At 34.4% G+C, this 21,098-nt stretch overlaps 5 protein-coding genes across 5 annotated transcripts; 3 read left to right on the top strand and 2 right to left on the bottom strand.

The window, feature by feature from the left end:
- Positions 1-308: 308 nt before the first annotated feature.
- On the bottom strand, positions 309-2,908 carry LOC142550247 (uncharacterized). The gene is made up of 5 exons (XM_075659505.1): positions 2,739-2,908; positions 1,940-2,273; positions 1,641-1,857; positions 909-1,545; positions 309-791 (listed from the first exon to the last, which is right to left on the bottom strand). The coding sequence occupies exons 1-5, from the start codon at positions 2,791-2,793 to the stop codon at positions 532-534; spliced, it is 1,503 nt and encodes a 500-aa protein (XP_075515620.1). The 5' UTR covers positions 2,794-2,908; the 3' UTR covers positions 309-531.
- A 351-nt stretch (positions 2,909-3,259) lies between these two features.
- LOC142550320 (uncharacterized) lies at positions 3,260-6,238 on the bottom strand. The gene is made up of 5 exons (XM_075659550.1): positions 5,767-6,238; positions 5,024-5,169; positions 4,493-4,769; positions 4,072-4,344; positions 3,260-3,995 (listed from the first exon to the last, which is right to left on the bottom strand). The coding sequence occupies exons 1-5, from the start codon at positions 6,073-6,075 to the stop codon at positions 3,528-3,530; spliced, it is 1,473 nt and encodes a 490-aa protein (XP_075515665.1). The 5' UTR covers positions 6,076-6,238; the 3' UTR covers positions 3,260-3,527.
- Positions 6,239-10,317: 4,079 nt separating this feature from the next.
- On the top strand, positions 10,318-12,369 carry LOC142550192 (proline dehydrogenase 2, mitochondrial-like). The gene is given in 5 exon segments (XM_075659445.1): positions 10,318-10,933; positions 11,024-11,515; positions 11,517-11,673; positions 11,744-11,984; positions 12,097-12,369. Coding segments are annotated over 5 exon segments (1,482 nt in total). The 5' UTR covers positions 10,318-10,381; the 3' UTR covers positions 12,137-12,369.
- A 3,958-nt stretch (positions 12,370-16,327) lies between these two features.
- Positions 16,328-18,700, top strand: LOC142550138 (S-adenosylmethionine decarboxylase proenzyme-like). Its single transcript, XM_075659394.1, has 4 exons — positions 16,328-16,532; positions 16,630-16,697; positions 17,017-17,173; positions 17,277-18,700. Exon 4 carries the CDS (start codon positions 17,435-17,437, stop codon positions 18,515-18,517), a length of 1,083 nt encoding a protein of 360 aa, XP_075515509.1. The 5' UTR covers positions 16,328-16,532; positions 16,630-16,697; positions 17,017-17,173; positions 17,277-17,434; the 3' UTR covers positions 18,518-18,700.
- A 937-nt stretch (positions 18,701-19,637) lies between these two features.
- Positions 19,638-20,326, top strand: LOC142515593 (uncharacterized). Its single transcript, XM_075619808.1, has 3 exons — positions 19,638-19,772; positions 19,852-19,920; positions 20,077-20,326. Exons 1-3 carry the CDS (start codon positions 19,716-19,718, stop codon positions 20,149-20,151), a joined length of 201 nt encoding a protein of 66 aa, XP_075475923.1. The 5' UTR covers positions 19,638-19,715; the 3' UTR covers positions 20,152-20,326.
- Positions 20,327-21,098: the final 772 nt, after the last annotated feature.

Here is a 21,098-nt window from a genome sequence, read left to right as displayed (position 1 = left end):
CTTAAAGTTTATGAAAATAAATTTTACTTGATTACATGTAAGTTATATGTTCGTAATTTATTTTAATTTTTTACTTGTTTGGCAAAATTAGTTTAAAGAAATTTGACAGTTAAAAATAGAATGTGTCATTTTTCAAAATGAATATTTTACACTAATTTTCCGCATTTCAATCGAAACAAGAAAATGAAATTAGTTGGCATGCCTAAAATCGTTGTGATGTTCTAGGTAATATCGGTTAAAAATGATCCCAAGATGAATTCTAAAAGGCACATCCGATGTCTTCTCTTCTGAACAGATTTATACGAAGTCTATGAACGTGATTTCATCTTAGTGCATGAGGAATAACATATTGGAATTCCAGAGAAGAAAAATGAGTTTGATTTGTGTATTAGGAGAATTGGTAAAGGCCGTTTTGTGTAAACTATTCGATTGAACACAAAAGAACCCAAAAGTAGCCACTATAGAATTAAGGCAAATATGCAGCAGCAAACATAATCTTACAATGGAGCAATACGCGCATTTTAGTTGAGCTCATGAAAGAACTGGCCGGGGAATACCAGCCAATGATGCTTGCATTTTGTCCTCTGAAAACGATAAATCAACGAGAGATCCCTGCAGATACTTGTCATAAGATGTTAAATCGAAATGACCATGTCCACACATCGCCATGACAATGACTTTGGATTCGCCCGTGTCTCTGCAGCGCAGAGCTTCTCTTATGGTCGCAGCTATGGCATGAGCTGGTTCTGGTGCTGCTATCAACCCCTCAGTCCTAGCAAATTTTATGGCACCTAAAGATACAGAAACACAAGAACTAATATGTTATAGAATCATACATATAATTTCACGTTCACCTCACAGGTCAAGTTCAAAATTTGTATTCTAGTGTGTATGAGAGAGGAACATACCTTCGAAACATTCAGTCTGAGGTATTGAAGTCACTTCCATAAAACCCAACTCATACACATGCGAAACCAACGGAGACATGCCATGGTACCGAAGACCCCCAGCATGAATCGGGTCGGGTACAAAATCGTGCCCGAGTGTATGCATCTTCATCAAAGGAGTCATCCCTGCCGTATCACCGTAATCATAAGCATACACGCCTTTCGTCAATGAGGGGCAGGCTTCCGGTTCAACGGCTCTGATAACAGGATCAATCTTCCCACTAAGCTTCTCTCGAATGAATGGAAAAACGAGCCCTGCAAAGTTTGATCCACCCCCTGTGCAACCAATAATCACATCCGGTGTCTCCCCAAAAGCCCCAAGCTGTTTGATGCATTCTTCGCCTATAACAGTTTGATGAAGAAGTACGTGATTGAGTACACTGCCTAAGCAGTATTTTGTGTCAGCATTTGCAGCAGCAATCTCCACTGCCTCAGAAATTGCTATTCCTAAACTCCCAGGGCTCAACGGATCCTTTTCAAGTACTCTCTGACCTGATTTCGTGAGGCCAGAAGGCGAAGGATGAACCTTGGCACCCCAAGTTTCCATCATGAGTTTACGATATGGTTTTTGATCATAAGACGTCCGGACTTGCCACACCTGCAGCAGTAAACAAACATTAACACTGTCCCTAGTGCTACAACGACAAAGGAGCAACGACCACAACAGAAATAACAAGCAGAAAAGTACATTACTTCACAATTAAGCCCAAATAAGGCACAAGCAAAAGCAAGAGAACTCCCCCATTGTCCAGCGCCAGTTTCAGTAACCACATTCTTGACACCTTGCTGCGCATTATACCAGGCTTGAGGGACCGCTGTGTTTGCTTTATGCGAGCCAGCTGGGCTAACGCCTTCGTATTTGTAGTAGATTCTGGCAGGTGTATTGAGTAGTTTTTCCAATCTCTTTGCCCTGGATTAACATAACAAGCATAAGATTTTCCTCAACGAGTTGAGCATAATATAATACATCACATTCAAGCAAGTAGACCAACCTGATCAAAGGAGTTGGACGCCAAAGCCTATACACGTCTAAAACTTCTTTCGGGATGTCTATAAACCGGTCATTTGTGGCCTCTTGTTTGATTAATTCATCAGGGAATAAAGGTAACAAGTCCTCGGGTTTCACCTGTTCAAAAGTCTTTGGATGCAGATAAGGAGGTGGTTTTACTGGTAAATCTGCCGTCAGATTGTACCACTGCTTCGGAATTTCGATTGCCTTGGAGTTAACCGAATACAGTGCTTGAGCGCCGAATTTGGAACCGGATGAAAGGTTCAAGTAAAATGGCTTTTTCCTCAATGAAAAATGCCCCAGCCAATTCTCTTTCCCTGCATAACATATTCACAGAGCTATTAATAGTAATTATTAGTTCCCAAGCAAGTATATTACTAACAATTAATAAGAGAAATTAAATTAGTGATATGAAAATCAACATTGTGTTTCAATTTATATAATCTAAAGGTTGTTCACGTGCTATTCACCTACTAATAACAGACTAAAAAATGACGAATCTTGCCATAAATATACTAAATAGTGAATGGGATAAGTATCCATGGACTCCCTGTCAAGAAGAGGGGACTTTTTTTCAACACAAAGGGAAATATGGAAAGAATTCATGATGCTCCTTCGAATCATGTATGAATCTGTTATTCGTAAATCGTGACTAAAGAACTCGAAATTTATCGACAAAAACTGCTTCTAATTAGTTGTAATACTACAGATATCAGTTCTTTACGAACACAAACACGCGAGAGAACTTGCATACAGAAGCCAAAAAGATAGATAGAAGTCACCTTTGAGGCAAAATGGGGGGCAGACAGCCTGAGAAAGTAGACCGGATTGTGCCATTTCCGAGGTTTAATTTAATTTGAAGTGCTCATTGGAGTTGTGGGTGAAGGCTGGGAAGTAGGAATTAGGTTGGCAAGTTGTTAATTATAATGGCAGCATCTCATTGGATTATTTAATCAATTATTGCTTTTGTAACGCACGTCTGACTTTGATGTACTGGGCTTTCTTTAACCTAAAAAATTCAATGATAGTGAGTTCGTGTTTTTGGGTGACCCATTCTAAAAAAACCTTCCCTAATGGCAAAGGTTTTAGATTTAGCACGGCATATCGTTGACATATCTGCTGCGTCAGAAAGCCAGTTGGAAGAAGTCTCTCATGCATATCTCCGATAGTCAACCTGGAGATTTTGCATCCTTTCATTATTTGCCAAACTTTTTGCTTTTCAAATAAGAAATAGATATTATAATTAATAGAATCTTACTACCAAAGTTCATCAGATTTCTGAAGAAAACAATGAAGCCTGGTGTGGAAACCCATAAATACAGTTTTATTTATTGAACCAGAATAACAAGAGGAAACACAAGCTCTGTCCAAAGTTCATGGGAAACAGCTAATGATTTATTGCTAGCTTGCTAATTTGTCATAGCTTCCTTTGTCAGTCGGTAAGCAAAGAAATTCTGTCATTTTATTACTCAAAGAAGCTTCAAAACTAACGGGTCGAAGTTGAAAACACACTTCATTCCTGATCAGATGCGGTTAATCACCCACCAAAAATCTAATAATTGTAGCTTCTGTTACAGCTTGAGAAATGCTTTAATGATCCCCATCATTTCACTTCCAGGAAACCTTCCGAGACATCCTCTTGCTGCAGCCAACTCGTCAAATTCCAGCACCGCGTCACCATTGAAAGCTCGATCTTGTTTCTTTTCTTGACTTTGATATTTATCTACCAGCTCTTCACCAGATGCTACGATTGGAAGTGGAAATGGGTCGAGAGAAATTTCCAAGACATGCGATTCCCCACCCACAGCACCAACAAAGTCTTTCAATCGACACAATGTAAAAGGGACTGGTTCAAAGCTGTGGTCGCCATATTCAACTGGCGTAGAGTGGTCACCGGTGACACATACGTAGTATTGGAATGCCCCACTTGACTCTGCTTGCCAAAGGAGCTTAGCTAACTGGCCTATAGCTCTATCAACAGCTTCCAATCCTTTGACTTTGAAAATGATCGCTTTATCATGACCTGCATCGTCTATCGCCTGCATTACATAATTTAAGCGGAATTGCAGAAAAAAAGTTAAAGTCTGAATAGATAAAAGATTAGTATATCACAACCTTAATGTGAAGAAATCCAAAATCATAGCCATTAGATCGGCCAGGTTCATGCTCTTCTTCACCAGGCACAAAAACATTGGGGCATAACTGCTGAGGAGCTGAGAGGGCATTGGCTATGGCAGTTGCCTTGGATGTTAACAGGGTTCTGTAGTCACCAGTGGCTCCAGGAGCTTCCAGAATATCGATACCAAGGGATAAACCCAACCCAGCAATAATTTTAGTCGGAGCAACCATGCATGGCCATAAACCATGTATCTTTTCGAATGGAGGAACCTAAAATACATAATAGTGAAAACATAAGTAATTTCTCGGCATCTCAGAAGATAAACTAAATGAATTCCGACAAACAATTTATAAACAATATGATATTTATATTTTCAGGTGAGAGGAAGTGAGATTACCTAATTCGCAAAAGAATTACCTCTATTCGAATACCACAACCTCGTAAAAGAACAACATTCGCAATATTCTTTCCTTCAGCAACCCTTCTTGCGTTCAGAGGGTGTGCAACCAAAATGCAAGATATTTCCCTGGATAACTCGTTAACAACTGCAGCTGTGTTTTTAGCTTCATCAGAATCATCCAGTGGTTGAGCTTCTAAAAGTAGGCGGTTATCCTTCAATGGATCCGTTCCTGATATATTTCCACTTAATTTTGGTCCTTTTACAACCACCCCACATCTATGCTCTGTTGCATACCTTAAAAATCCATTTAATCATGTACTTTATCAGTTTAACTTGGCAATATAGTAGACACAACTTGAAATCTATGTTCAAATTGAATACTTTGAAGTTGTTATAACATGAGTGAACACCATAGATTAGTGAACCCATGGTCACTCATTCAAGTCCCCACTTGCTTTTGGATTGTAGGCTAGAACCCAAGAAAGAAGCATGCACTGTTCCTATGAATAACAGTGTCGAAAATGTAAGAAAATTGGAAAATCGTGCACCTGACTCTAACTTCATACTGAGGAAAAGAGGGAAGCTTCATTCCATCCAACGCTGCACAAAGAATCGGTCCTTCTTCTTCAAAATGCCTATCAGCCCTCCGGCTAGTAACTACTCCAGTTTTCTCGTCCAGGGTAGCAAAGTTTGACTGAGTATAAATAAAAGTCAGTACTGAGCACCGACAACTATAATCAAACTTGTTCAGAAGTATCAAGAAAACAAAATTCTACGATACAGTTGGTATAAATATTTTCCATTTAAAGAAACGCATACAAAGTAGCAAAGATTCCTGAGCATTCATGCTCGAATAGCTGATTATCAGGTGTATAAAGCATTCTAGTTTTTGCAGTATAAAAGAAAATGAACTGATTAAGAATGGAAAATAAGCATCTTATTCTAAACACAATCCTTTTTCTCAAGGGAGAGAACTTCAATTACTAGCTTAGACGAATTCCTTTACAACTACTGATGGGACAATCACGGTCTCTTGAACATGCTGAGAACTGAACAAGAAAAGAAAATTCTGCCACATAAAACTCCAGTAATGTTAAAGCCAGATTTGTAATAAAATCGATACGTTAGCAAAATCACCATTTTAGACCTTCACACAAACATCATCCCAAACAGTCAGGCAGCACACATGAAATAATCGATGCCATGATAAAGTCCAAGAAATAGTGAATGTTAATCACAAGAAACTGAAAACACAGCGCAACAGGATGATGATCAAAGAGCAAGGACCTACTTTAAATGCGATGTCTCCAGGAGACATTGCCAGTCCAGCGCCCATTGACTCAAATGCACCTCGCCCTCGATAATAAACACGAGGGTCATAACCCAATAAAGAAAGATGTGCGGTATCACTTCCACAAGCCAAACCAACTTCAACAGGATCCATTAAACCATTTATTCCAGCGGAGGCTATGGCGTCCAAGTTAGGTACATTAGCAGCTTGCAGAGGAGTCCTGTAGCCTAAACTTGGCAGAGACACATCTCCCAATCCATCAATTAGGACAAAAGCCACCCTTCTCTTTGGCTCCTCTGAGTTAACCATTCCTATGTGCTATGATAATAACAGGCTGGGCTATCAATCTGTAATCCGAGTATTATGCAGAAATCTGAACAGATAATACGAGGAGTCGATCGCGGCAGCGAGTAGGTTTTCAGCTGCCGGCGGTGAAGCAGAATACTCGATTAATTTTAATTATAAAAGACCTATTGAAGAGAATTTCTATCACGAGTGATATATTATTTCTAGATTGAGTTTAAAAAAAAGATTTGGGACCAATATTTGAAATGTATTTTTTACATGAAAGAATATTAATAGAGATATCATTGTATGTTTGTGTAGGTTAATCTCAATTATTTACAAATATGACACGATATAATTTTGGTGTTAAAACAATTTTTACTATCAAAATTACTCAAGTAATTAACAACCTATAAATTTCAAATATTTTTTTATAATTTTTTTAAAAAAATATTTATTAACAAGTAATAGTTAATTTTCATTAATCGGATCAACGTCGAAGTTGGAATATATATCTAAACCGAACATCGTGATGGGACATGACACGACCCCTCGTGCATTTTTTCGAAGTCAAATTTCCCAGTAACTAAATACTTCACAATTTTCGGTATATATAATAATGAATAATAAAATATGTGCAACTATTTGGCAAATGTATGGTCCAATTCTCGGAACTTGGTAATATCTTTTATGTATTTGTATTATATTAGAACGTAATTTCAATGTGGATGGATGAGACGGCAGTGCCCTTTCTTAAATGTGAGTGCTGACGGTGCATTGTTATCATTATTATCTCATTATCTTTCGGCTTGTGTCATCCATATTAATCATATTTTTTAAAATATTTAATTTAATACTTCTACTATCAATTTCAATATAGTTGTTAAAAAAATTTTAAAGGTTTGTTTAAATTTAAAAAATGAAATATCATATATATACTAGAAGACATGTACGTGCGTTGCACGTGTGGAAAATACAACAACCGTAATTTCTGAATTTCTCATGATATATTTTAAAATTATAAAGCTCTATACATAAATCATATCATTGAAAAAGTAGCTACAAGTTCAACAAGTATTCATCGAAAGAAATTTGACGGGGCATAAAGCAGGAAGATAATTGTAATTTTTTAAAAAAATTTATTTTTCGAGCCAAAAAAATATTTAAAAAATATAAGAAAAATTTTAAAATCTTATAATAGTATTTTAAGTAATTATAGATGTAAGACTACTTTGTTTCACATAAAAAAAGATATGAATTCATTCTTATTCCTCATTTTCTATCACTTTGATGTATATAAGAGTAATTATTACACGTCAAACAAATTTAAACTCATTTTCATTCTGTTGAAGTGTTCTCTCATGTCACCAAACAATTATTTAGGTTTGACATGCATAAATTTTTACGGTTTGCCCATTGACACCCACGCCAGTGCAATTCTCATTATGTTCATAATTAGCTTTTTATATGGCTTTGCACGGTGTATCACAATTATATATATATATATATATATATATATATATATATATATATATATTATAGAGTGTATTTATTTGATACCGTCTTACAAAATTGTCTCACAAAAGACCTACTCAAAATTGGAGAAGTATAAAATTTTGAAAAGTGTATAAACTTTATTTTTCTTTGATTTATTTTAAATGAATTAACATTAATTAATAAAAAATATCAAATCGTCTTTGAGATATATTTATTTGATACCGTCTTACAAAAGACTATTGGGTGCAATATTTGTCCCTGTTGGAAGAGCGATCGAACCGTGGTGCTTGAGCTGCTGTGCGATTTAAAAGATTTGAGTTGCATCATTATCACCAGCTATAGTTTTTGGTAAAGCAATAAGCACTCGGTCCTACAATTGGTATCAGAGCCAATGTCACGGGTTCGATTCTCATTGATTGCAAGAAGTGCAATTATTGGGAGGGAGATTGTTGGGTGCAATAATTGTCCCTGCTGGAAGAGCGATCGAACTGTGGTGCTTGAGTTGCTGTGCAGTTTAAAAGATTTGAGTTGCAACATTACCACCAGCTATAGCTTTTGGTAAAGCGGTAAGCACTCGGTCCTACAAAGACCTACTAAAATATAGGAGAATTATAAAATTTTGAACAAAAACGTAAACTTCAATTTTATTCTAATAAAAAAGGAGATAATATAGGATCGAGCGCTTGCCGCTTTACCAAAAGCTATAGCTAGTAGTAATGGTGCAACTCAAATCTTTTTAAATCGCACAGCAGCTCAATCACCACAGTTCGATGGTTCTACTAAGCAATGACAATTATTGCACCCAACTGGTAAATAGAACTAAAACATTATTTTTAAAATAAGAAAATAGTTGGTTTTTTTTAAATGGAATGTAAATTTAGTTATTGTTTTATTTATTTTAAATTTCATTAAAGATTAAAGATATAGTTTTTTTTTTTAAAAAAAAAACATAGAAGTGTAAATTTCATTCCAACAAGTGGTGGTTGGATTTTATTTTTCTTCAATTTATTTTAGAATTCAAGAATAGTTAGGAAAAACAAACAAAAAATATATATTTATTATTTTCATTAAATGTATAAGTTTTTTTTTTAAAAAATGGTGTGCAAATTTCATCACAAAATTTTATACATTATCATATAAGATTTTTTATGCATCTTAACATCGATAAATTCACTAAAAATTTATTGATTTATATTTAATTATGGTTACCACATAATTCTGGTTTCGCCCCAAACTTTATGTATTCGTTTGCTTGAACTTATTGTTCCTCATTTGGCTAGACTCATAACATGTCAAAAATAAAAGTGAATATCAATTTAAAGAGACAATAATATTTATATATTGTAATAAATGTGTTTATCCCTCATGATACTTAAAAAATAAATTAAAAATAATATGTTGACAAACATATTGTCAGAAATCCAAAAACACAAATCAAATGTTTCAATTTTCAGTGATTACCAAAATATCTCAACAACAACAATTCGTGGACAAGATAGTAACATCACAATTTAAAAAAACAAACAAAAAACATATATTTATTATTGTTATCATTTCGAATTTCATTAAAGATATAAGTTTTTTTAGAAAATGAATTATTACTATTATTTTAAATTTCATTAAAGACATATTTTTTTAAAAAAAATGGAGTGCAAATGTCATTCCAAAAAATGAAAAATAAATTTAGATTTCATTTTAAAAATGGTAACTAAATTTTTCATTCTAAAGAATAGTAGATAAATTTCAATTTTTTTCAATTTATTGTAGAAGTCATTAATAGTTAGGAAAAACAAACAAAAAACATGTATTAATAAATATAATTTAATGAAGATAAGGACATACATGTAAATTCACAATTCAAACTCTAATAAATGGAGTGCAAATGTCATTCCAAAAAATGAAAAATAAATTTAGATTTCATTTTAAAAATGGTAACTAAATTTTTCATTCTAAAAAATAGTAGCTAAATTTCAATTTTTTTCAATTTATCGTAGAAGTCATTAATAGTTAAGAAAAACAAACAAAAAACATGTATTAATAAATATAATTTAATGAAGATAAAGATATACATATAAATTCACAATTCAAACTCATATATTTATAATAGTAATAATAATAATAGATATATAATTAGATAAATTGAAAAAACAGACTTTATCTTATAATATAAGGTGAAAGAGTGACGGAAAATATGATTAGTATTCTTATTGACTTCTTACTTAATTTACAATTTTTATATAGATATAAGTTACATATTCAGTTTATCGTTTGTATATCTTATATAAAAATCTCAAATTTAAAGCGAATTTTTAATTTCGACATCTAATTATAATAAACATCTTCCCCAACTCAAAAAACCCAAATCAAATTAAATAGGTTTTAGAAAAATGAGATTAATTATAAGGAACACACTAACAACTTGTAAACATGTAATTTTACTATTTGAGTGGGTCTCTTGTGAGACGGATCAACCTATCGATATTCACAATAAAAATTAATATTCTTAGAATAAAAAGTAATACATTTTCATGAATGACCCAAATAAGATATATGTCTCACAAAATACGATCTGTGAGACCGTTTCAGATAAATTTTTGCCGTACTATTTTAATATTTATGATCCAAGTACAAAGCCAAAAAAAATAAAACTAAAATAAATAAGCGAAAAAATATATATATATATATATATATATATTCTCGTTACATTGTACTAACGAGTAACGCCAATGATCTCAATTTTCTATAAAATAACCAATAATGCCTATTTATTCAACCTTAATCTCTCCAGAAACAAGAACCGAATAGCTCCCTTAACCGCTAGTGTTCTTCGATCATGACCACCCGTAGCGTCCACCCAAAGGTTCTCCACGCGCTCCCCTCCTTCTTCCGCCGCCTCAACTCCGCCGCGCAGTCCTCCATCTCCGCCGTCCCCGCGTTCAACCTCAAGCCCGAAACCACCGCCTCCAAACAGGACACGATCACCCACACCGACCCATGCGACAGAGCAATCAATATCGATGATTCCGATAAGATTTTCTCGACGGTCTCCACCTCAAAGCTGATCAAATCATCGATCATTCTTCACATGGCCGCGATTGAGCCTATGGTCGATTTCGGCATGTGGGTTCTGAATTCGAAGCTCATGGGGTCTCCCCCGGTGAAGAAAATCGTGTTCGAAGCAATCGAACATTCGTTTTACGATCATTTCTGCGCGGGGAAAGGTTTGAAGGAGGTGGGAGGAACTGTGGAGAGACTTTGGGATTCTGGACTTAGAGCTATGCTGGATTATGGTTTGGAACACGCAACCAGTAACGAGGATTGTGATCGAAATTTGGAGCAATTTTTTCAAACAGCTGAATCTGCTAAATCGCACCCTGATTCTTCTGTAAGTTTTGATCAACTTTCTTGAATTGAGATTGATTAAATTCTGTTATCCAAGAATCAGGATATTTATACAAGAAGAGTTTCAATCCAGGTTAGTTTTATTGTGTTGAAGATTACGGCAATTTGTCCTCCTAGTTTGCTCAAGAGGGTGAGTGATCTATTAAGATGGGAGCACAAGGATAAATCCTTGCATCTTCCATGGAAGCTCAAAACTTTACCCGTTTTTACGGATTCAAGCCCGTTTTATCACACTCCGAGGAGGCCAGAGCCCCTAACTCCAGAAGAAGAAAGCAATCTCCAGTTAGCCCACGAAAGATTAACCAAACTTTGCATCAAATGTATAGAAGCAAATGTGCCTCTGCTAATTGATGCGGAGGATACCTCCATTCAACCGGGGATAGACTACTTATCCTACTCTGCAGCGACACAATACTGTAAAAATGACGATGGCCCTTTAATTTTCAACACGGTTCAGGCTTATTTGAGAGATTCGAAAGAGAGATTGGTTGTAGCTAAGAAATCTGCCGATGTGATGGGAGTGTCTGTCGGGTTTAAATTGGTGAGAGGCGCATACTTATCGACCTGAGAGACAATTGGCTTCTTCTTTGGGAGTCAAGTCCCCAATCCATGACACTATACAGCAAACTCATGCCTGTTACAACGATTGTGCTGCTTTTATGCTTCAAGAAATCTGCAATGGATCCGGTTCCGTCGTGCTGGCGACTCATAATGTTGAATCAGGTATACATTTTACAGAAGAAGAATTTAAGTTTTCATGGCGATGGTATGTAATGGGGTTCTTTGAATGTAGGAAAATTGGCCGCTTCAAAGGCGATCGATCTCAGACTTGAAAAGGGTAGCCAAAATCTGCAATTCGGCCAACTTTATGGAATGGCAGATACCCTCTCTTTTGGTTTGAAAAATGCAGGTTTTAGAGTAAGCAAGTATTTGCCCTTTGGGCCTATTGAGCAGATTATGCCTTATCTGTTGAGAAGAGCTGAAGAAAACAGAGGTTTATTATCTACTTCATCTCTTGACAGACAACTTATGAGGTATCAATCAAACTTTGATCACCCTAGTTCATTCGAATTACATTCGAAAAATATAGCATTATTCTTGAATCCGAACGAGTCTAATGGTTCTCGATTCTCTTTTTCTTTGCAGGAAGGAATTGATTCGGAGATTGACGCCTAGATTTTCTTGACATTTTGGAACAATCCAAGTATCTGATTGTAGTATTTGTACATAGATTTAAGATTAAAACACAAAATGGTCAATGAAAATTTGATGTACATGAGAAAAAGAAGAAGAAAAGTTGTATCTTTTATAATGGGATAATGTCATGTTTCTTGATATTATCCTTTTTAGTTTCCTTTACCGTGTGCATAGCAAAAAGATCATTTCAATAACTTCTCTTTTTATATAAAGAAATTGGTATATGATTATCTATATATGATCGTTTTCTTTGCTGCCCGTTAGATTCACACAATTAATTTACATAATTGGTTCGAACTCTAGTAAATTTTATGTTTAAGGAAGTTTTGACTCAGTAGTTTGGCTTGTGTCCGGATATAATATCAATGTCATAGCATCAATTTTAGACACAATTCAACGATGTTGAGTGTTTCGTCAACAATCCAACAAAAAAAAAAACTAAAAGTATTTGAAAAAATCAACTTATTTACGAAAAATCAAAAGAAACCAAATTATAAGTCTGAATTTACAAAATTTCAAATCACAAACATTACAAATTATCAAGTCTTAGTGCACCATTTTGGACGTCAAGGAACCCAAGAATCTTGGAGAAGTAGAGATGGAGCCGAGGGGAGGTGGTCCCCTTACTCCTATTTCATAAAGAATTCTCCGTCCCTTTTAATTTAGTCAAAATCCTCCGCACACCGTAAATTCTTAAATACAAGCTTCTTTAATTTAATAATTCAATTTTCTTAAATAAAACTACCAGCCCATCAAATTCAAGATACAATTGTTGAAAAAAACTATTTTACTATTAATATTTATTTTAATAGTGTTTCGAACAATTTTAATAATGAAATTTCACGACCAAGTGGAATTTTCTAGCAAGTACGCATAATGGACAGGGTCATGGTGTCTTTATTCAAGCCAATCATTCAGTTACTTGCCGTGCTTTAATTGTACACTTGGGTTTGAGGAAGACATCCAAAGTTCTCCGTGGATCATAAAGTAACCTTTTTAGTTTGATTTCATTTCCCATCATTCCTTTTTCAGTCCCAGAATAAAAACAAATATTATCATATTATTTTCGATTTAATTCTTTATAAATTTTTTTAATATAAATTTCTACACTCTTATTTTGATTTTACCTGTTTATTATAGTGTAATATTTTAATTAATGTAATATCTCTTTTAAGTGTTTGAAAAAATATCAATCTTAATATTAATTCCTCAATAGAAGTGTAATAAATATAATAGTATTTATGAAATAAAATCTTATAAAATTTGATAAGCACTGCATAAAAAAAATTGGATGATGAACTAACGCGTAAAACAGTTGATATGAACTGCAGACGCAATGGAGATACACTGAAAATTTGTCGAAAAGACTTTTTCTTCAATTTTTTTAATAAAGAGGCGTTTTGGACTTTTTTTCTTCCTTAGAATAGAAAAAAATCATTAAATTAATCGAATTAACTTTCTATTGATATATTATTTCATCAAGATTCAACCCAAACTACAATGGTATTTTCTTGTTTATGAATAGATCTCTTTCATCTTTTAAGGTTTCTGCTCTACTCCACACCTAAAGATATACCCGATATTGATTTGCAGGACAAGCCAAGGAACGAAAGTTGGGTGGTTTGTTGCTGGCTGACCACAAATAGATATAATTGGATTGGGAGAGTGTTATTGGACTTGGCAACTTCGATTATTTCCAATTGGGCTTTTGTCAATTGTGTGTGCGCATAAATATATTCCATGTAAACATTTGGACGATTTGACAGCAATCAATTCCCAAATCATGACAAATGAATCAATTAATAAAATCAATAGGTTGCATGTAATCGAATATATTCTTGTTGTTCACATGAATAAAATCATAAGCTTTAAAATTCACTCAGTTGTAAATAGTAAAACCTATAATCGAAATATGTGGATTTCAAATTCATCTATTCAAGTGGAACCCGATGCAATTATCTAAACTTGCTTCTATATTATAAAAAGGAATTAGATATATCGATACACGAAGAGAATATTATACACTAATGTCTAAATTTCTTTATGTATTCACTGGAAATTGCCTATGCCACTTCCAAGTAGTTTAATGAAGTGCGCTGGAAATTACCAAGTCAATTCAAGAAAACGAGACGTTGAATTTTTGTAACATGAAATATTGACATTTGATATTTCAATTCAAGAAAACTTACACTTAAAATATGTATACTTTATAATATTAAAATCAAATTTTTTTTCCCTCTCCCCTTGGTAAGGGTGTGACATACATGTATTCTTCGATGCTCCAAGAAAATCAATACAATCAAAGACTAAAACATTTTTTTTATTTGCGATAATCTTCTTTAGGCGTACAATGGAGATCCATTAAGACAATAATCTGACTATGGTAGGACATGGCATGTTAATATTTTATCGGACTAATTATTAATTAAGAAAATGTCAAATTATAATCGAATAAATTTTGAAAAATATTCCACGTTATATATTTGTCGTGTTTTGATAATTGAATTGAATAAAAGGATTATTGTTGCCAAATTCGAGTTTCATGGGAACCAGCTCATGGTGATTTGTTCCATTGACTGGCAATCTTATCCTCATTTCCACATATATTATATTAATAATTGTACAGTCAGCGTGAGCTCGATTCGCCTAGGTTTTATTAATTATTTTTTTACAAAATTCAGTCGTGTGTAATAATATTTTAATATTTATGATGAAAATGATTAAAATTATATATATTAATATTTTAATATATACACACACACACACACCATATTATATTAACTTGACGGATGAATTATATTTATATAGCGCTTGCAAATTTTCCGAAAGATCATATTATCTGAACCACTTTCTTTCATTAATAACTTTTAACTGATATAAAATGTGTGTTATATCAGTTCTTCGGGGGATAAAACGGGAATCACGTTCTTTGGGGGATAAAACGGGAACTGTAAGCTGTATTTCGAATGGATTTCGTTAACTGGAAGGTTATTATAGTAAAACAAAATATCGGACGAATGTTAAATTGAGGAGGCTGCGGTGGTTGATCAGTGGGGCAGCCCATGCATGCATGCATGCAGGCAGGTAAATGGATCCACAAAATTAAATTATAGGCTTTTTTTTTTTTTTTTTTGAGAAAATTAATAACCCTTGACTCTCATTTTATTTAAAAATATCGAAACACTCCTAATAAATCAAATAGATTCGAAATTCATAACTTCAAATCTATCGTTTTTCCATACGAACGAAGCCAAAAAGATTTTAAAATGCGTAGTAAATTTGAATTTTTTAATCAAGAGTCAAAAGACCACTATTACTAGTGAACCCCAAGGAAGATATTCTTCTCTATTTGACACTAAACAGAATAATTTTATGCCTAGCCATTCAAAATCCTCGGTTCTAGGCTTTTTTATTATTATTACTCTCTTATATTGCTTAGAAAGTAGTGGTACCGAGAGTTCTAACACCCTTTATTATACTATCCATCTTAAAATTAGGATTAGAAGCGGAGCTACATATGGGGTTGAGTTGGGCTCTAGCTCCTACCTAATTTTTTTTTTTTTAAAATAACAAGCTGAATCCTAACTCCGTCCCTGATTAGGATGATCTATTCCGTTCGTTTGTAAAGGATATGATTATAATCTTATAGTTATTATAAATAGGAATATTGACAATTTTCCTCTAGATTCGAGGCTCTTGACGAAAATTCAAACAGGTACGGGTTCGGAGATATATTTTCGGATATGAGTTTCTGTTTAGGGATTTTTCAAATCCTTGCATCAAATCAAGATGGTGCGAAGATATTATCTTTATCCTTGAATTCTCTAATAATAATAAATAATAAATAATTTTTTTTAACTGTGGTTTTGGATTATTGTAGGTACTATTATTAAAATTTGAATTTTTTCATTAATATGGATTATATAGTTTTATGTAAAACGAGCGTCACATAATAATAATACGATGTAGTGTCTCTCACGAAAAACATTCTTTGACTTTGATTATCACCAATAAAAAAGGAGACGGAAATTTTCCGGAAGAAAAGAATCACACACTAGGCAATGAATCTGTAATAATCTATGTTTCTTAATCGGCGCTCAAAACAAGGGTAAATTAGTAAATCACAAAATAATCGCCAAATTAAGCGGAAGGTAATATTGTAATTATATGACATCCCGATGAGTATGCTCCACGCGCTTCTTTCGTTTCCCTATTTAAGCAGACCTCTGGCGTAACAACTAGCAAACCCCATTGATTCGCTCCTCCAAGTTTTGCGAACACGGAATCCTCTCCGATTTTTAATTTTTAATAATTATTTTTTACGGCCATTTGTTCTCGATTTCTGGGGTTTCTTTTTATAATTCAGATTTGTTGGTTTTGATTTCGTAAGTGTGTTTTGATAATTTGTTCTAGGATTTTTTATTTGTTTGCGCGGTACATGATGTGTTAATGAGATTTTTTTTATTTGCTTTTAATTCCCAGATTTGATATTTGAAGATTACGGGAAGAAAATAGGTGATCTTCGGCCATCGTTGGATACATCGTTTCTGGTTAGTTGTTGATTCTCGTTTCCTTCTTGTTCTTTTCTTTTTTCCTCGGTAAATGATGATAAATCTGTCGATAATACGAAGTTTTAGTTTTTATAGAATCAATGTCATATTCATACTTCATAGATCATGCAGTGGAATCCATCTGTTGGTTTACGTAATGTTTTGTTTTCTTGATTTCGTTCCCAATGTTTAATCTCCCATATCCTGTCTTCTTGTCGGCGTTGCTAGAATTCTGTGGTATTAATTCTTTTTTGGGTCGTGGTTGGTGCTTGAGTTTTGTGTTGCTTTACGTGGTTCTGAATCTCGTTTTATTGTCCAGCCAGGAAGGACTGAATGTTTTAATGGAGTTAAAGGGTGGTAAGAAGAAGTCTAGTAATAGTAAATCATTATTCTACGAAGCTCCCCTCGGTTACAGCATTGAAGACGTACGCCCGAACGGTGGAATCAAGAAATTCAGATCTGCCGCATACTCCAACGTGAGTTTCACCTTCTGAACAATCTGATTTTGTTTCATTTATTGGATTCTGATATGCTTAGATCACTGTTCAAACATTAATTAGTTGGCTTTCTTTGTTGCAGTGCGCTCGGAAGCCATCCTGAGACGACCCAAGTTTTCCTATCCACCAACTTTTTAACAAAAGAATAGTGTCTTAACAATCTGCTCTCTCCTGTCTCTTCTTCGTTCCTCATTCTTGTTATTCCTGCTCGAAAGCACCACTATTTTCTCTCTAGTCCAAATGACTGTACCGATCTCCCCAATGGGATTCGAAGGTTATGAGAAGAGGCTCGAGATTTATTTTTCTGAGCCTGGTATATTTGCTGATCCTGGAGGCCGTGGCCTTCGGACTCTGTCCAAATTCCAACTAAATGAAATTTTAGACCCAGCTCAATGCACCATTGTGTCTTCACTAAAGAATGATGAAGTAGACTCCTATGTTCTATCAGAATCAAGCCTCTTTGTGTACCCTTACAAAATTATACTGAAAACCTGTGGGACTACCAAACTGCTGCTTTCTATCCCACCTATCCTTAAGCTGTCTGGTATGCTTGGTCTTTCTGTGAGTTCCGTAAGATACAGTCGTGGAAGTTTCATTTTTCCTGGCTCCCAGCCATTTCCGTACCGTAGCTTTTCTGATGAAGTTGCTGTTCTCGATTACCATTTTAGCAAACTTGGTCTGAGTAGCAAGGCCTGTCTGATGGGTGATTCTGATGACCATGAGAAATGGCACGTTTATTCTGCTTGTGCCAATGGGACTAGAGGTTTGAGCCCTGTTTACACTCTAGAGATGTGCATGACGAATTTGGACCAAAAGAAGGCTTCTGTGTTTTTCAAGAATCAATCAAGCTCTGCGTCTGTTATGACTGAAGTGTCTGGAATCAGAAAAATCCTTCCGCATTCTGAGATATGTGATTTCGAATTTGATCCCTGTGGTTACTCGATGAATGCTATAGAAGGCGGTGCAATCTCTACAATTCACGTCACGCCAGAAGATGGCTTCAGTTACGCGAGTTTTGAAGCAGTTGGCTACTACTTTAATCTACAAGATCTGTCTCTACTACTGGAGAGGGTGTTGGCTTGCTTCCAGCCAGCAAAGTTTTCTGTGGCTTTACATTCTTCTGTTGCTGGAGAGGACCTTGATTCTGAGTTTACTCTATGCATGAAGGGATATTGTTGTGGAGAACGAAACTGCGAAGCACTTGGCAATGGAGGATCCATAATGTACAGCAGCTTCACTAGCTCGAGGGGCTGTGGATCACCCAGGTCGATTCTGCAATCGTGTTGGAGCGAGAATGAGGATGAGGAGGTTGAGAAGAAATAATTTCGTGTTTTATATTAGCTATGGTTTTGCACTGGTTTCTTGACTCGCCGTTTCTATTGTTTCAATAAGGGTCGACAAACAGTTTACTATATGTTTCTTGATTGTCGAGTATTTTCTGTATTGGATTTTGAGTTTGTACGTTGGAGTAATAAATATATAAAACATGTTAATCTGGTTTTGAAATGTTGTGTTTCATGTTTCACTCCAATAATGCTTTTTAAAGATTTGAACATTCCATTTGGCGCCATAAAAGATTTCCAACGAGGAATTTGTATGCATAAGAAATCGGCACTTGTCATTGTCTTTTTACGGTGCTTTGATGCGTAAGATTTAGAATAGGATTCCAGCCCATAGCCAGTGGGAGCAAAAGCAGAACGGATGGTGACTGCAGTCGCACCTACGATTTTATATATTAGAAAATTATATTCAAAGATAATACTCATCCATCGCTCAGATCTCGACACGTGTTTGGAGAATATGAAACTCAACGAAGTTCGCAAGAAAACTGAAAAAATTCATCACGAAGAGCACGTCCATATTTGGAATTTTAAACTGTAATATCCATTAATAGACACGACTTACTCGGCCCAAGTTAAACAATAAGATGTGGTCAATCTTTATTCTGATGTAAAACATATATATATCAACTTTTATAAAAATATGAAGTACTCACATGAGCTAATGATATTAGAATAGAAAGAGAAACACTTCTCGGTGTAGCATAAACTGACTCATAAAGTTCTCGAAGAAAATTCTCATTTATAAATCAATATCGTGCCTTGAACATCTCAATTTTGTTAATTTAGTTAATAATTTTGTAGCCAAAACACAAAGCCAATTAGTATTTAAATTATATATAGAGCATTTTGGACTTATTATTTGGTTATGTTATAAATATCAAGAATCATTGTCTAAATAAGGATCCAAGTACTCAAATAGACAAAGCTTAATAATGGGATCCGTATGTATACATAATGATAATATGGACTGATCAAATAGTTTTGTTGAACTAGAGACACACGTGCATGAGAAGATATTTTCAACAACAATATTTCCTAGTATATTGCTTTTGAATAGATCGTAGAATTAGTTACAAAATCCCTACATTAATTATATTCACAAGACGCTTGGCAAACATCGAGCAAGCCTAAGTTGCTATAAATACCAGCTCCTACAACCTCATTATTCAAACAAGAAAATGGATAATTCACAGAACATGAGTTACCAAGCCGGCCAGGCCAAGGGACAGGCGCAGGTGTTACCCTTTACTCTCCTTTAAGTAAAATCGGCATTCCGAAATCCGATTCACATTAAAAGTTTGTGTCTCATTGCAGGAAAAAGGTAACCAGATGATGGACAAAGCTAGTAACGCTGCACAATCTGCCAAGGAATCAATGCAGGAGGTAATCTTTCCACTCGCCCCATATGTTAGAGGCACCAAACACTATTCATGACATTTAGTCACGGAGACATACAAAGGAATTTCATATTTAATTTTTAAATTTTCAAATATGCTAATATGTGTCCTGATATAGTGACAATTTTTTGTGGATGTTTAGACTGGACAGCAGATGAAAGCTAAGGCGCAAGGTGCAGCTGAATCTGTGAAGAATGCCACTGGCATGAATAAGTGACGCCTCCACTTTCGGATTTCAAGTCTTTGAGTTGATGGTTTTTTATGTTTGATCAGGATTTAAAGTTGGAGTTTTGTTTTGGCAATCTTGAGTCGCATTTTGATGGTTTCTATTTATTTTTTTTCATGCCATGGAATTTCTTGATGCGATCAAATAAATATTAGTTTTCCCTCGATTTCTTCAATTACATTTTTTCATTTTTATGATGAAAAAGTTGTTGGGTTGAGACGAAGTTTCGAGTTGTATCCGGAATAACTAGCTAGAATAATCCCGATGAAATAAAAGCGTCCCCATTGGATTTGGATCAAACCAAGATGATCGATGAATATTAGTATATTAGGCCAATGTGGCTTTTAATAATTCTCGTAGTGTGTGTACTTCAACTTTTTTTTAAATTTAATCATTTTTCATATAGAATATTAACGTGACAATACGCGTAAACGCTATATCAACACTGCATCGGTGTCGCATCAATGTCACATTAAAAAATGACTAAAATTACCAAGATTAAATCTGACGAATTGATATAAAAAATCATAAAAAGATAAGCATACATAACAAAAAATAAAAATTTCCAAAAAATACATTATCGAAATTTTTCTTTGCTTGTATTTCGATGTCGCCAAATAAAAAATTTGCATAAAAATCCCCATTATTTAACATTTTGCAATGAAAATAGTAACTCACCAAACTAAATTTAAAAGAATATTTGGAAATGTTTATCGATGCTCCATTATTCAAAAATTTTTGACTTCATAATAGAATAAGAATAATATGTTTAATCAATTAAATTAAATAATTAGATTAGTGGGAGGATGGCCATTAACAAAATCTTGATGCCTTACTTTTAAATCTTTCTGTTCCCACTAACGTTCACACTATTAATTATTTTAATTTAACTAAGTAATATTGATAATAACATTTTACACCCACTTCAATTTTGACAT

Source organism: Primulina tabacum, chromosome 1, assembly GCF_025594145.1.
Source record: "Primulina tabacum isolate GXHZ01 chromosome 1, ASM2559414v2, whole genome shotgun sequence".
NCBI classification, from domain to species: domain Eukaryota; kingdom Viridiplantae; phylum Streptophyta; class Magnoliopsida; order Lamiales; family Gesneriaceae; genus Primulina; species Primulina tabacum.
The sequence above is the reverse complement of the archived record's forward strand: the minus strand, read 5'-3'. Positions and strand labels throughout refer to the sequence as shown.

What these genes read in the sequence shown, in the direction of transcription:
- LOC142550320 (XM_075659550.1), bottom strand. Translation starts at nt 6,075, where the DNA reads ATGGTTAACTCAGAGGAGCCAAAGAGAAGGGTGGCTTTTGTCCTAATT. An exon ending in CTGGAGACATCGCATTTAAA is followed by an intron (nt 5,170 to 5,766) that starts GTAGGTCCTTGC and finishes ATTTATACTCAG; the next exon opens with TCAAACTTTGCTACCCTGGA. An exon ending in TTGGATTTCTTCACATTAAG is followed by an intron (nt 3,996 to 4,071) that starts GTTGTGATATAC and finishes TATGTAATGCAG; the next exon opens with GCGATAGACGATGCAGGTCA.
- LOC142550247 (XM_075659505.1), bottom strand. Translation starts at nt 2,793, where the DNA reads ATGGCACAATCCGGTCTACTTTCTCAGGCTGTCTGCCCCCCATTTTGC. An exon ending in CGTCCAACTCCTTTGATCAG is followed by an intron (nt 1,858 to 1,939) that starts GTTGGTCTACTT and finishes ATGTTAATCCAG; the next exon opens with GGCAAAGAGATTGGAAAAAC. An exon ending in TCAGACTGAATGTTTCGAAG is followed by an intron (nt 792 to 908) that starts GTATGTTCCTCT and finishes CTGTATCTTTAG; the next exon opens with GTGCCATAAAATTTGCTAGG.
- LOC142550138 (XM_075659394.1), top strand. Translation starts at nt 17,435, where the DNA reads ATGACTGTACCGATCTCCCCAATGGGATTCGAAGGTTATGAGAAGAGG.
- LOC142515593 (XM_075619808.1), top strand. Translation starts at nt 19,716, where the DNA reads ATGGATAATTCACAGAACATGAGTTACCAAGCCGGCCAGGCCAAGGGA. An exon ending in AGGCCAAGGGACAGGCGCAG is followed by an intron (nt 19,773 to 19,851) that starts GTGTTACCCTTT and finishes GTCTCATTGCAG; the next exon opens with GAAAAAGGTAACCAGATGAT. An exon ending in CCAAGGAATCAATGCAGGAG is followed by an intron (nt 19,921 to 20,076) that starts GTAATCTTTCCA and finishes GTGGATGTTTAG; the next exon opens with ACTGGACAGCAGATGAAAGC.